The sequence below is a fragment of the Triticum urartu genome, chromosome 6, assembly GCF_003073215.2.
Source record: "Triticum urartu cultivar G1812 chromosome 6, Tu2.1, whole genome shotgun sequence".
NCBI lineage: Eukaryota > Viridiplantae > Streptophyta > Magnoliopsida > Poales > Poaceae > Triticum > Triticum urartu.
This window is the reverse complement of record NC_053027.1, coordinates 17,921,243-17,933,470: the sequence shown is the minus strand read 5'-3', so window position 1 is coordinate 17,933,470 and position 12,228 is coordinate 17,921,243. Positions and strand designations below refer to the sequence as shown.

Sequence of the window (12,228 nt, the reverse complement as noted above, 5' to 3'; positions counted from 1 at the left end):
CAAAAGATGACGACGAGGAGCGGAAGGACGCACGGAAGGCTTATTCCCCCGAAAAGCAGTCAAAGCGGCGACGCAAGCGCCGCACCAAGTCCCACCTCGACGGAAATAGCGATCACACAGACCCAGCGCAGGAGCAGGGTGAACCGCTGCCGGATAACGGCAATCCGGATAATCAAACCGAACAAACAAATCCTATCAAGGATAATGGTCCGGATGACATAACGCCGGACAGACACCCGGAGCAACAGACTGCCCGTAAAAGGCTTGTTGCCACCGCAAGGAGCCTGAAAAAGCAGAAACAAAGGCTCAAGGCCGCGCAAGACACACTCCAATTCATATGGAGTAAAATACTCAGCACTGCAGCAAGGTACGGTGACAATCGCCCCTTCAAGAGCTACCCGAAGCGGAAGCTGCTACCCGAATTCGATGAGGAGGCCTCAGAACCCCCACAACCAAATATCGAAGCAGCCACCTGGTCGAATAGATGACCCCTCTACCAATACAGAGCGGCATACAACGCCGCTCACCATACAACACTCAACCAATGCAAGGGCTCGCACCCAAAGGACGGTGTAACAAGATCCATCTATGGACCACGCAAGCGCGCCCCAGCATACAATGCAATACAACAAACATATCTCGGGCCTTAGTTGGCCCACTGATATCATGGGCCTTTAAGAGGCCGAAAGCTTAGCACAGACATCAACGGGCCGAATTATGCAATAGGCCTTTAACAGGCCCAAAGTCACATTGGGCTCAACTGTTGCCACCTTTAGCACGGGCCGTTAATTAGTGGGCCCGATGTCCCGTCGGACCATATATGGCCCATGGGCAACACGTGCCATTCCCAGGACGAAAGTCAAACCAGGCTGAAATGGGCCATGTCTACATCAGGCCTCTAACAGGTTGAAAGTCACAGGGCTATAGTTGGGCCCAAATATTCGGCGAACAATTAACGGGCCAGATCTGGCTTCGGGCTGCAAATGGGCCTTTATTAAGCAGGCCGTTATTGGGCTGGCCCACTAGTACCTGATTAAGTTCTACGGGCCTTTGACTGGGCTAGCCTTTTTGACTTATATGGGCCTCTGTTGGGCCCAGCCACGTGTCGACGTATCATAGGCATGTCTCCTCCAATGGACGGGCGACATCTGGCCGACTGACGAGCTGACAGGTGTTCCCTTCAGCCAATCAGAATTTTACACGTGGAAATTTCCCATTGGTCAGGGCTATTAACGAGTTATCGGATCCAAAATCTGATCCGATAGCTTAACGGCATTTCGTTACGGTGGATGCCACGTGTCGGTCACCCTTGACGAAAGCACTTCTGTGACGCGCGATTTATCGTCATGGAACTGGACACTTTCATGATGATAATTTTGGTAATGTCATGGAACACTTCTACGACAGCACAGGTATGACTATCTTGATTCTGTCATAAAATCGTCATGGATGTACATGCATGAAAAAAAACGCGACCTACTGTGACAAACATGTATCATCATGAAAGTGTATTTTTTGCAGTGTCCCTTTTTGCCTCTTGCAGGAAAACAAGCAGGAGCTATGCAAAAAGATACTGAGCCTGGAGCAGGAGATCGAGGACCTAAGGGACCAAAATTCTGTCCTCAAGCACAAATTGAGGAAGAAGCCTACGCCATCAACAAAACCATCACCTTCTTCACCAACAAAGAAGAATTGAGTATCTGGTATGGGCACTCCCCTTGGCAACTGCCAAGCTTGGGGGAGTGCCCCGGTATCGTATCACCATCACTTTTATCTTTACCGTTCTTCTTAGTTCGATCCTTTTCGTAATATCTTGATCTAATAGAATAAAGTTTTAGTATGATCTAGTTGTGAGTTTTGCTTTATGATCCTTCTATGTAATTGAGTCCGTGAGCTATATATAATAAAGATTAGTGTTGAGTGAAGGGCCTGATTATTTTGCCATGATCTTAAGTGAATAAAAGAAAAGAGAAACAATAACAAGAAGCAAAGAGATCATATGGATCTCATGGAGAGTAATGATCTCACATAGAAAGAGTATGATGAATAAAAGTTGTTGAGAGTTGACAAACATAGTTTTAGTCATCGTTGCAATTAATAGGAAGTAATAAAAAAAGAGAAGTCTTCACATATAAATATACTATCTTGGACATCTTTTATGATTGTGAACACTCATTAAAATATGACATGCTAAAGAGTTGACGTTGGACAAGGAAGACAACGTAATGGGTTATGTCTTCTTACATGTGAGATAAATTATATTCTCTTGGATCATCCAACATGATTGAGCTTGCCTTTCCCCCCTCAAGCTAGACAAATTCTTTGCACCAAGTAGAGATACTACTTGTGCTTCCAAACACCCTTAAACCAGCTTTGCCATGAGAGTCCACCATACCTACCTATGGATTGAATAAGATCCTTCAAGTAAGTTGTCATCGGTGCAAGCAATAAAAATTGCTCTCTAAATATGTATGACTTATTAGTGTGGGAGAAAATAAACTTTATATGATCGTGTGATGTGGAAGAAATAAAAGCGACAGACTGCATAATAAAGGTCCATATCACAAGTGGCAATATAAAGTGAAGTTCTTTCGCATTAAGATTTTGTGCATCCAACCATAAAAGCGCATGACAACCTCTGCTTCCCTCTGCGAAGGGCCTATCTTTTACTTTTATCTCCTACCTTGCATAAGAATCATGGTGATCTTCACCCTTCCTTTATACATTTTATCTTTTGGCAAGCACAACATGTTGGAAAGATCCTGGTATATATGGCTAATTGGATGTGAGTTTTCATGAACTATTATTGTTGACATTACCCTTGAGGTAAAACATTGGGAGGCAAAACTATAAGCCCCTATCTTTCTCTGTGTCCGATTAAAACTCCATACCCATAAGTATTGCGTGAGTGTTAGCAATTGTGAAAGACTATATGATAGTTGAGTATGTGGACTTGCTGAAAAGCTCTTATGTTGACTCTTTCCTATGTTATGATAAATTGCAATTGCTCCAATGACTAAGATTATAGTTTGTTAGTTGTCAATTAAGTTTATGATCCATACTTGAAATTGTGACTGAATTATTACTCTAGCATAAGAGATCATGTGACAATAATTATATAAGTTGTTGTTCTAAGAATGATCATGATGCCCTCATGTCCGTATTTTATTTTTATCGACACCTCTATCTCTAAACATGTGGACATATTTTTTGATATCGGGCTTCGCTTGAGGACAAGCGAGGTCTAAGCTTGGGGGAGTTGATACGTCCATTTTGCATCATGCTTTTATATCGATGTTTATTCCATTATGGGCTGTTACTACACATTATGTCAGAATACTTATGCCTATTCTCTCTTATTTTACAAGGTTTACATAAAGAGGGAGAATGCCGGTAGCTGGGATTCTGGGCTAGAAAAGGAGCAAATATTGGAGACCTATTCTGCACAGCTCCAAAAGTCCTAAAACTTCACGGAAGACGTTTTCAGAATATACAAAAAATACTGAGCGCAAGAAGTTCACCAGGGGGGCCACACCTTGCCCACGAGGGTGGGGGCGCGCCCTACCCCCCTGGGCGCGCCCCCTACCTCGTGGGCCCCTGGTGGCCCTCCAATGGCCATCTTCTGCTATATGGAGTCTTTCGATGAGGAAAAAAATCATAAGCCATCTTTCCGGACAAGACTCCGCCGCCACGAGGCGGAACCTTGGCAGAACCAATCTAGGGCTCTGGCGTAGTTGTTCTGCTGGGGAAACTTCCCTCCGGGAGGGGGAAATCATCGCTATCGTCATCACCAACGCTCCTCTCATCGGGAGAGGGCAATCTTCATCAACATCTTCACCAGCACCATCTTCTCTCAAAACCCTAGTTCATCTCTTGTATCCAATTCTTGTCTCCAAGTCCGGGATTGGTACCTGTGGGTTGCTAGTAGTGTTAATTACTCCTTATAGTTGATGCTAGTTGGTTTATTTGGTGAAAGATCATATGTTCAGATCCTATATGCATATTAATACCCCTCTAATTATGAACATGAATATGCTTTGTGAGTAGTTACGTTTGTTCATGAGGACACGGGAGAAGTCTTGCTATTAGTAGTCATGTCAATTTGGTATTCGTTCGATATTTTGATGAGATGTATGGTGTCTCTCCTCTAGTGGTGTTATGTGAACGTCGACTACATAACACTTCACCATCATTTGGGCCTAGAGGAAGGCATTGGGAAGTAATAAGTAGATGATGGGTTGGTAGAGTGATAGAAGCTTAAACCCTAGTTTATGCGTTGCTTCGTAAGGGGCTGACTTGGATCCATATGTTTCATGCTATGGTTAGGTTTACCTTAATAATTTTGTTGTAGTTGCGGATGCTTGCAATATAGGTTAATCATAAGTGGGATGCTTGCCCAAGTAAGGGCAGCACCCAAGCACCGGTCCACCCACATACCAAATTATCAAAGTACCGAACGCGAATCATATGATCGTGATGAAAACTATCTTGATGATATTCCCATGTGTCCTCGGGAGCGCTTTACATCATATAAGAGTTTGTCCAGGCTTGTCCTTTGCTACAAAAAGGATTGGGCCACCTTGCTGCACTTTATTTACTTTTGTTACTTGTTACTCGTTACAGATTATCCTATCACAAAACTTCCTTTTACCTATTATTTCAGTGCTTGCATAGAATACCTTGCTGAAAATCGCTTATGATTTCCTTCTACTCCTCGTTGGGTTTGACACTCTTACTTATCAAAATGACTACGATAGATCCCCTATACTTGTGGGTCATCAACCATGATTAAATTGTTAAAGTGGCTCTTATATGCATTATTGTTGATCTGACGAAAGAGCCCATATTGCCTTGTCTTCTCCTGTTTATTGAATGCTTACAGATTCCAGCTTAGTCCAATGCACGCGCACTATTATTATTATTCACATCATTCGGTCGTGCAAGTGAAAGGTAATTATGATGATATGTGATGGACTGATTGAGATGCGAGAAGCTGGTATGAACTCGACCTCTCTTGTTTTTGTAAATATGATTAGTTCATCGTTCCTGATTCAGCCTATTATGAATAAACATGTTTGCGATGACAATTAGAGATCATAGTTTCTTGTGCCATGCTTAATTACCTAGGAGCTTATAATGGTTTACCTTGCGTGCCAACATGCTATTAAAATGGTTGTGATGTGGTATGGTAGGGTGGTATCCTCCTCTGAATGATTTAAGTGACTTGACTTGGCACATGTTCACGCATGTAGTTGAAACAAAATCAACATAGCCTTCGCGGTATTTATGTTCATGGTGGATTATATCCTACTCATGCTTGCACTCAATGTTCATTAACTTTAATGCATGATCATGGTTGTTGTCGCTCTCTAGTTGGTCGCTTCCCAGTCTTTTGCTAGCCTTCACCTGTACTAAGCGGGAATACTGCTTGTGCATCCAATTCCATAAACCCCAAAGTTGTTCCATATGAGTCCACCATACCTACCTATATACGGTATCTACCTGCCCTTACAAGTAAATTTGAATGTGCCAAACTCTAAACCTTCAAATAAATATCTTTTTTTGTATGCTCGAATAGCTCATGTATCAACTAGGGTTGTCCATATCTTCCATGTTAGGCGGGTTATTCTCAAGAGGAGTGGACTCCGCTCCTCACTCACGAGAAAATGGCTGGTTAACGGGATGCCCAGTCCCATGCTTTATGAAAATCAAATCAAAATAATTGCAAACAAAACTCCCCCTGGGACTCTTGTTAGTTGGAGGCACTCGTTGTTTCGAGCAAGTCATGGATTGATGCTTGTTGGTGGAGGGGGAGTATAAACTTTACCATTCTGTTTGGGAACCGCCTATAATGTGTGTGGCATGGAAGATATCGCCATCTCTTGGTTGTTATGTTGACAATGAAACTATACCGCTCAAAATATTATTCATCTCTATTTCAAAACCGAGCTCTGGCACATCTACAAATCCCTGCTTCCCTCTATGAAGGGCCTATCTATTTACTTTTATGCTGAGTCATCTTCCTCTTATTAAAAAGCACCCGCTGGAGAGCACCTCTGTCATTTGCATTCATTACTGATTAGTTTACATCGAGTATGACTTGACTGGATCTCTTTTACCATGAATTACAATGTCTAGTCAGTCCTTGATCTTTAAAGGTGCTCTACATTTATGTTTTGCGGTCTCAGAAAGGGCTAGCGAGATACCATCTTATTATATCATATTCTGATTGTTTTGAGAAAGTGTTGTCATCCAAGATTTATTATTATTGCTCGCTAGTTGATTATGGCATTGATATGAGTAAACATGAGACCTAAGAGTTATTGAGAATATGTTAGTTCATTATCTTTGCTGAAAACTTGAATGCTCGCTTTATATATTTACAACAACAAGAGCAAACAGAGTTTGTAAAAGTTTTTCTTTATCACTTTCAGTTTGTCAACTGAATTGCTTGAGGACAAGCAAAGGTTTAAGCTTGGGGGAGTTGATACGTCTCCATCATATCTACTTTCCCAAACACTTTTGCCCTTGTTTTGGACTCTAACTTGCATGATTTGAATGGAACTAACCCAGACTGACGCTGTTTTCAGTAGAGTTGCCATGGTGTTATTTATGTGCAGAAACAAAAGTTCACAGAATGACCTGAAACTTCACGAAGATTATTTTTGGAAATAATAAAAAATACTGGCAAAAGATCAAGACCAGGGGGCCCACACCCTAGCCACGAGGGTGGGGGGCGCGCCTGCCCCCTGGCGCGCCCCCTACCTCGTGGGCCCCCTGGAGCTCCTCCGACCTCAACTCCAACACTATATATTTGTGTTCGGAGAGAAAAAAATTAGAGAGAAAGATTCATCGCGTTTTACAATACAGAGCCGCCGCCAAGCCCTGAACTCTCTCGGGAGGGCTGATCTGGAGTCCGTTCGGGGCTCCGGAGAGGGGAATCCGTCGCCATCGTCATCATCAACCATCCACCATCACCAATTTCATGATGCTAATCAACGTCGTGCGTGAGTAATTCCATCGTAGGCTTACTGGACGGTGATGGGTTGGATGGGATTTATCATGTAATCGAGTTAGTTTTGTTAGGGTTTGATCCCTAGTATCCACTATGTTCTGAGATTGATGTTGCTATGACTTTGTTGTGCTTAATGCTTGTCACTAGGGCCCGAGTGCCATGATTTCAGATCCGAACCTATTATGTTTTCATGAATATATGTGAGTTCTTGATCCTATCTTGCAAGTCTATAGTCACGTACTATGTGTTATGATCCGGCAACCCCGAAGTGACAATAATCGGGACCACTTCCGATGATGATTGTAGTTTGAGGAGTTCATGCATTCACTATGTGTTAATGCTTTGGTCCGGTACTCTATTAAAAGGGGGCCTTAATATCCCTTAGTTTCCGCTAGGACCCCGCTGTCACGGGAGGGTAGGACAAAAGATGTCATGCAAGTTCTTTTCCATAAGCACGTATGACTATATTCGGAATACATGCCTACATTACATTGATGAATTGGAGCTAGTTCTGTGTCACCCTATGTTGTGACTGTTACATGATGAACCACATCCGGCATAATTCTCTATCACCGATGCATTGCCTACGAGCTTTTCATTTATTGTTCTTCGCTTATTTACTTTTCCGTTGCTATTGTTACAATCACTACAAAATACCAAAAACATTATTTTTGCTATCGTTACCTTTTGCTACCATTACCACTACTATCATATTACTTTGCTACTAAATACCTTGCTGCAGATATTAAGTTTCCAGGTGTAGTTGAATTGACAACTCAGCTGCTAATACTTGAGAATATTCTTTGGCTCCCCTTGTGTCGAATCAATAAATTTGGGTTGAATACTCTACCCTCGAAAAATGTTGCGATCCCCTATACTTGTGGGTTATCACATTGCGAGTGGGTGTATAAAATTAAAAGGAAGTCTGATGGAAGTATAGACACATATAACACTAGGTTATTAGTTGCAAAAGGTGATAAACAAAGGTTTGGTATTGATAATGAGGATACCTTCAGTCATGGTGTTAAAGCAGCTACTATTCAACTTGTACTGTCCATTATTGTTTCCAGAGGTTGGAGGTTAAGGGAGTTGGATGTTCAAAACGTGTTTCTTCATGGTGTTATGGAAAAAGAGGTTTTTATGTGGCAGCCACCAGGTTAATAGAACATAAACACACCTCATCATTTTGCAAGTTAGATAAAGCTTTGTATGGTTTGAAACGGCCCCCAAGAGCCTGGTACTCAAGGTTGAGCACACAATTACAACAACTTGGGTTTACACCATCTAAAGCTGGTACCTCACTATTCTTCTACAATAAAGGCAATGTTACTATATTTGTTCTGGTATATGTTGATGATATAATTGTTGCTAGTTCAAGTCCAGATGCCACTAGCTACTTGCCCGATTAAGGATTTAAAGATAGAGTTTGCTCTTAAAGATTTGGGAGATCTTCATTACTTCCTTGGTATAGAGGTCAAACAGGTGAAAGATGATATACTTCTGTGACAGGAAAAATATGTCAATGACATTCTTAGGAGAGTAGGATTGGAAAACTACAAGCCTGTAAATACACCAATCTAAATTTAGAAAAACTCACCACTGATAATGGAGAAGCACTTGGACCTGAGGATGCAACAAACTACATGAGTGTTGTAGGTGCATTACAATATTTAACCCTTACACGTCCTCGTATTTATTATTCTGTAAACAAAGTGTGTCAGTATTTACATGCACCTACCACATTCACTAGACTACAGTTAAAAGAATTGTGAGATATCTCAGATTTTCAGGGGAGCTTGGACTCAAAATTGTCAAGTCTCCTTCCATGCTTGGGTCTGCCTATTCTGATGCATATTGGGTAGGGTGTGCTGATGACAGAAGATTCACATGTGAATTTGTTGTGTTCCTGGGAACAAATGTTATATAATGGAGTGCAAGAAAATAAGGTACAGTCTCAAGGTCAAGCACCGAGGCTGATTATAAAGCTCTAGCAAATGCTACAAACTGAAGTCATGTGGATTCAGACTTTACTTTATGAGCTTGGAGTCAAAACTCCACGAGCTGCAAGATTATTATGGTGTGATAATATTGATGCAACCTATCTTTCAGCTAATCCTGTTTTCCATGCACACACTTTGTCAGAGAGAGAGAGAGAGAGAGAGAGAGAGAGAGTAGCTCGCAACTTACTTACATACGGTTCATTTCCTACCAATGATCAACTAGCTGATGGCTTCACAAAACCTCTTACCTTTCGAAGACTCGATGAGTTCAAGTACAATCTCAACCTTGGTGTTCCTTAGGTTTAGATTGAGGGGGAGTTTTGAAATACAATTGTGTTCAGATAGGACTAGTGTTTAAATTCTATAAATCTCTCCTATCCCTTCTTTTGTTTATCTCCTCCTCTACAGACGTTCTTTGTAACTCTCCATCAAATCGATCAACTTGTAAGCCACAACATCACATATATAATTACATTGCGGCCCGAGAAAAAGGATTCTTTGTTTTTCGCATTATTTTACAAAACTACTCATGAATTGGAACTACTCGGGGCCTGAAGGCCAAGTCTCCGCGATATATTCATATATCTCGTAGGCGAGATGCGCCACCTCGATGATGTTACTCCAATATTCAAATCATGTGAATTCGATCTTGTCTTATTGATTGGGGTATCTAAAGAGAAACGCCCGCCATGGTACAAAAGATTCCACAATTTTCATAAGTTTAGGCATTGACCTTATCCGAGTCCGGTAGTCGCCAATAAAATTGCTTGCATCCACTAGCAAGCTTTTGTTAATCACAAGGTCAACTTGTGGTGTGTACTTATTTGCCAACCACTTGAAGATCACTAATCATCCTTGGCATTGCCGATGGTTCTATACAAATAGGTGACAGATTCTCTCAAAAGCTGAGAGCTATAAGCCTATAATCGACAGTCAAATCTCAGACGCCGGAGAACGGAGATGGCAAGCAACTCGCGCGTCCGTGTCTTGAGCCGGAGCACCGTGAAGGCGTTAGGCTCCTCCGCCACACCCGCACCACCGCGCGTCCTCGCAGTCTCCAACCTCGACCTGCTGCCCCAGAACATCCCCGTCTCGCTCTTCTGCGCCTACCGGAGGCCCTCCTCCGGCGCCGTCTTCCGCGACGTCGTCGCGGCCTTCGAGGCGAAGCTGCCGTCCCTGCTGGATCACTTCCTCCCCCTGACCGGCCGCATCGTCGTCGACCCGCGGTCCGGGCGCCCGGAGATGCTGCACTGCGACAACCAGGGCGCCGAGCTCGTCCTCGCCGAGTCCGGCGTGGCCCTGGCGAGCCTGGACTACGGCCACCTTGGCGCGTCGCTGGCGGAGGTCGGCGTCCCCGTCAAGTACGACGCCGGCGTCGCGCTTTCGGTGCAGCTGGTGTCCTTCGCCTGCGGTGGGTTCGCCATAGCGTGGGCCAGCAACCACGTGCTCATGGACGGCTACTCGCTGTGCATTATCGCCACCGCGTGGTCAGAGCTTGCGCGAACCGGGGCGGTCGTCTCCGTCGCCCCGAACCACGACCGCTCCGTGTTCCGCCCACGCGCTACGCCGTCCTACGGCCCCTCCTTCGGCGAGCAGTTCACGCCGCTGGACGGCGCGCACCTCGTCAACGCCCTGACCACCCAGTGCTCCTTCGTCGAGCGCACGTACTACGTCGAGGCGCGGGACCTCGAGATGCTGCGCTCTCAGGCGAGCCAGGACGGTGTGGTGGCCACCCGCCTCGAGGCGCTGTCCGCGTACCTGTGGAAGGCCTTCGCCGCCGTCGTGGGCGCGTCCGACGAGAGCTGCCGCATGGGCTGGTGGGTGAACGGGCGGCGCCGTCTCTCCGCGCCGAGGTACAGAGCGGCGATGCGGGACTACGTCGGCAACGTCACCACGTTCGCGGTGGCTGAGGCGGGCGTGGAGGACACCCGCCGGCGGTCGCTCCAAGACATCGCGTCGACGGTGCGCGAGACGATCAGGTCCACGGCCACGGACGAGCACTTCCAGCAGCTGGTGGACTGGGTGGAGGAGCACATGGCTACCAAGTACGTCGAGACGGCCTGCGTGGGGTTGGGTAGTCCGGCGCTGAGCGTGACGTCGTTCGCGACGTTCAGTTTGGACACCGACTTCGGCTTCGGTCGCGCCGCGCTGACGATGCCCACAGGGGAGGACTGCGGGAGGCTGTGCAGTGGCTTCGTGCAGATCATCGCGCGCCCGGGAGGCGACGGCTGGCTTGTCGCCACGTACGTCTGGCCGAGGCTCGCCGCCGCGCTTGATTCCGACGACCGGCGCATCTTCAAGCCTCTGACCGCTGACTACCTCGGCCTCGGTCAGTATAGCCGTCTCTGATCGCAGGGATGACGCTCATCGCACAGCGTCAACCATTACCCACGCTGAATAAACTACATGTTCGATCTGTTTTCGGAGATATACTTTGCATGCTTATTGGATTGCGCAACTCTACAATTTCACGAAAGATAGTCGTCGAGATATTAAATCTTTGGGTTTTTTTAGGGCACATCTAAATCTGCTAAGTTATTGCACATTCAAGTGACCAAATCAGGAGCGACTACAACCCAGTCTACTGAAATAAAATTGGGTCAATCGACTAACCCAAAATTGTTTCAGTCGAGCCTCCTGTTGGATGACGTCCTCACGTGACGAGCTACCATATCCATTTATGCATATTTGTACATAGTCCTACCCTACGTGTATGGTACTTCTACATAGTTTTGCCCCTAACTAGCAGTTCCTAAAAGCACATCTGCACATGAGCTGGCGTAGCATGTTGGGTGAAAAGCTACCTGCATGCTCGGGCATATCCGACTACACATAAAACAAACAATGATAGAAAATCGCACACGGTTGGCACGGAAATTGCTTTGTTTCATAATACACAAAGGGAATATGTATGTGGCAATCCAAATCGTTTTTGCAAAACTGCCAACCCACTTGGATGCCGTCCGTTTGTAGATGCCGAGGTCGCGATCTCACCACTCAGGTGCTGGAAACACAGAAGATGGAGTTGAGATGTACGTATTTACGCATGTATGCCACCGCTAAGTGAACCCAGCGTATCGATTCGCTTGATCAAAGTCGTGCACCATGCCGCGATAAGATGGAAACTTTTGTTCGCCGCAGTCGCCACTCGCCAATACTCTGCATTCGTCCACCTCAATCCCATGGCTCGTCCTCGAGCCGACCGCCGGCCGG

General features: G+C 45.2%; 1 protein-coding gene across 1 annotated transcript; it reads left to right on the top strand.

Annotated features, from left to right (window-relative positions):
- Positions 1-9,902: 9,902 nt before the first annotated feature.
- Positions 9,903-11,503, top strand: LOC125516085 (coniferyl alcohol acyltransferase-like). The gene has a single exon (XM_048681572.1). The coding sequence runs from the start codon at positions 9,976-9,978 to the stop codon at positions 11,362-11,364; it is 1,389 nt and encodes a 462-aa protein (XP_048537529.1). The 5' UTR covers positions 9,903-9,975; the 3' UTR covers positions 11,365-11,503.
- The last annotated feature ends 725 nt before the right edge of the window (positions 11,504-12,228 follow it).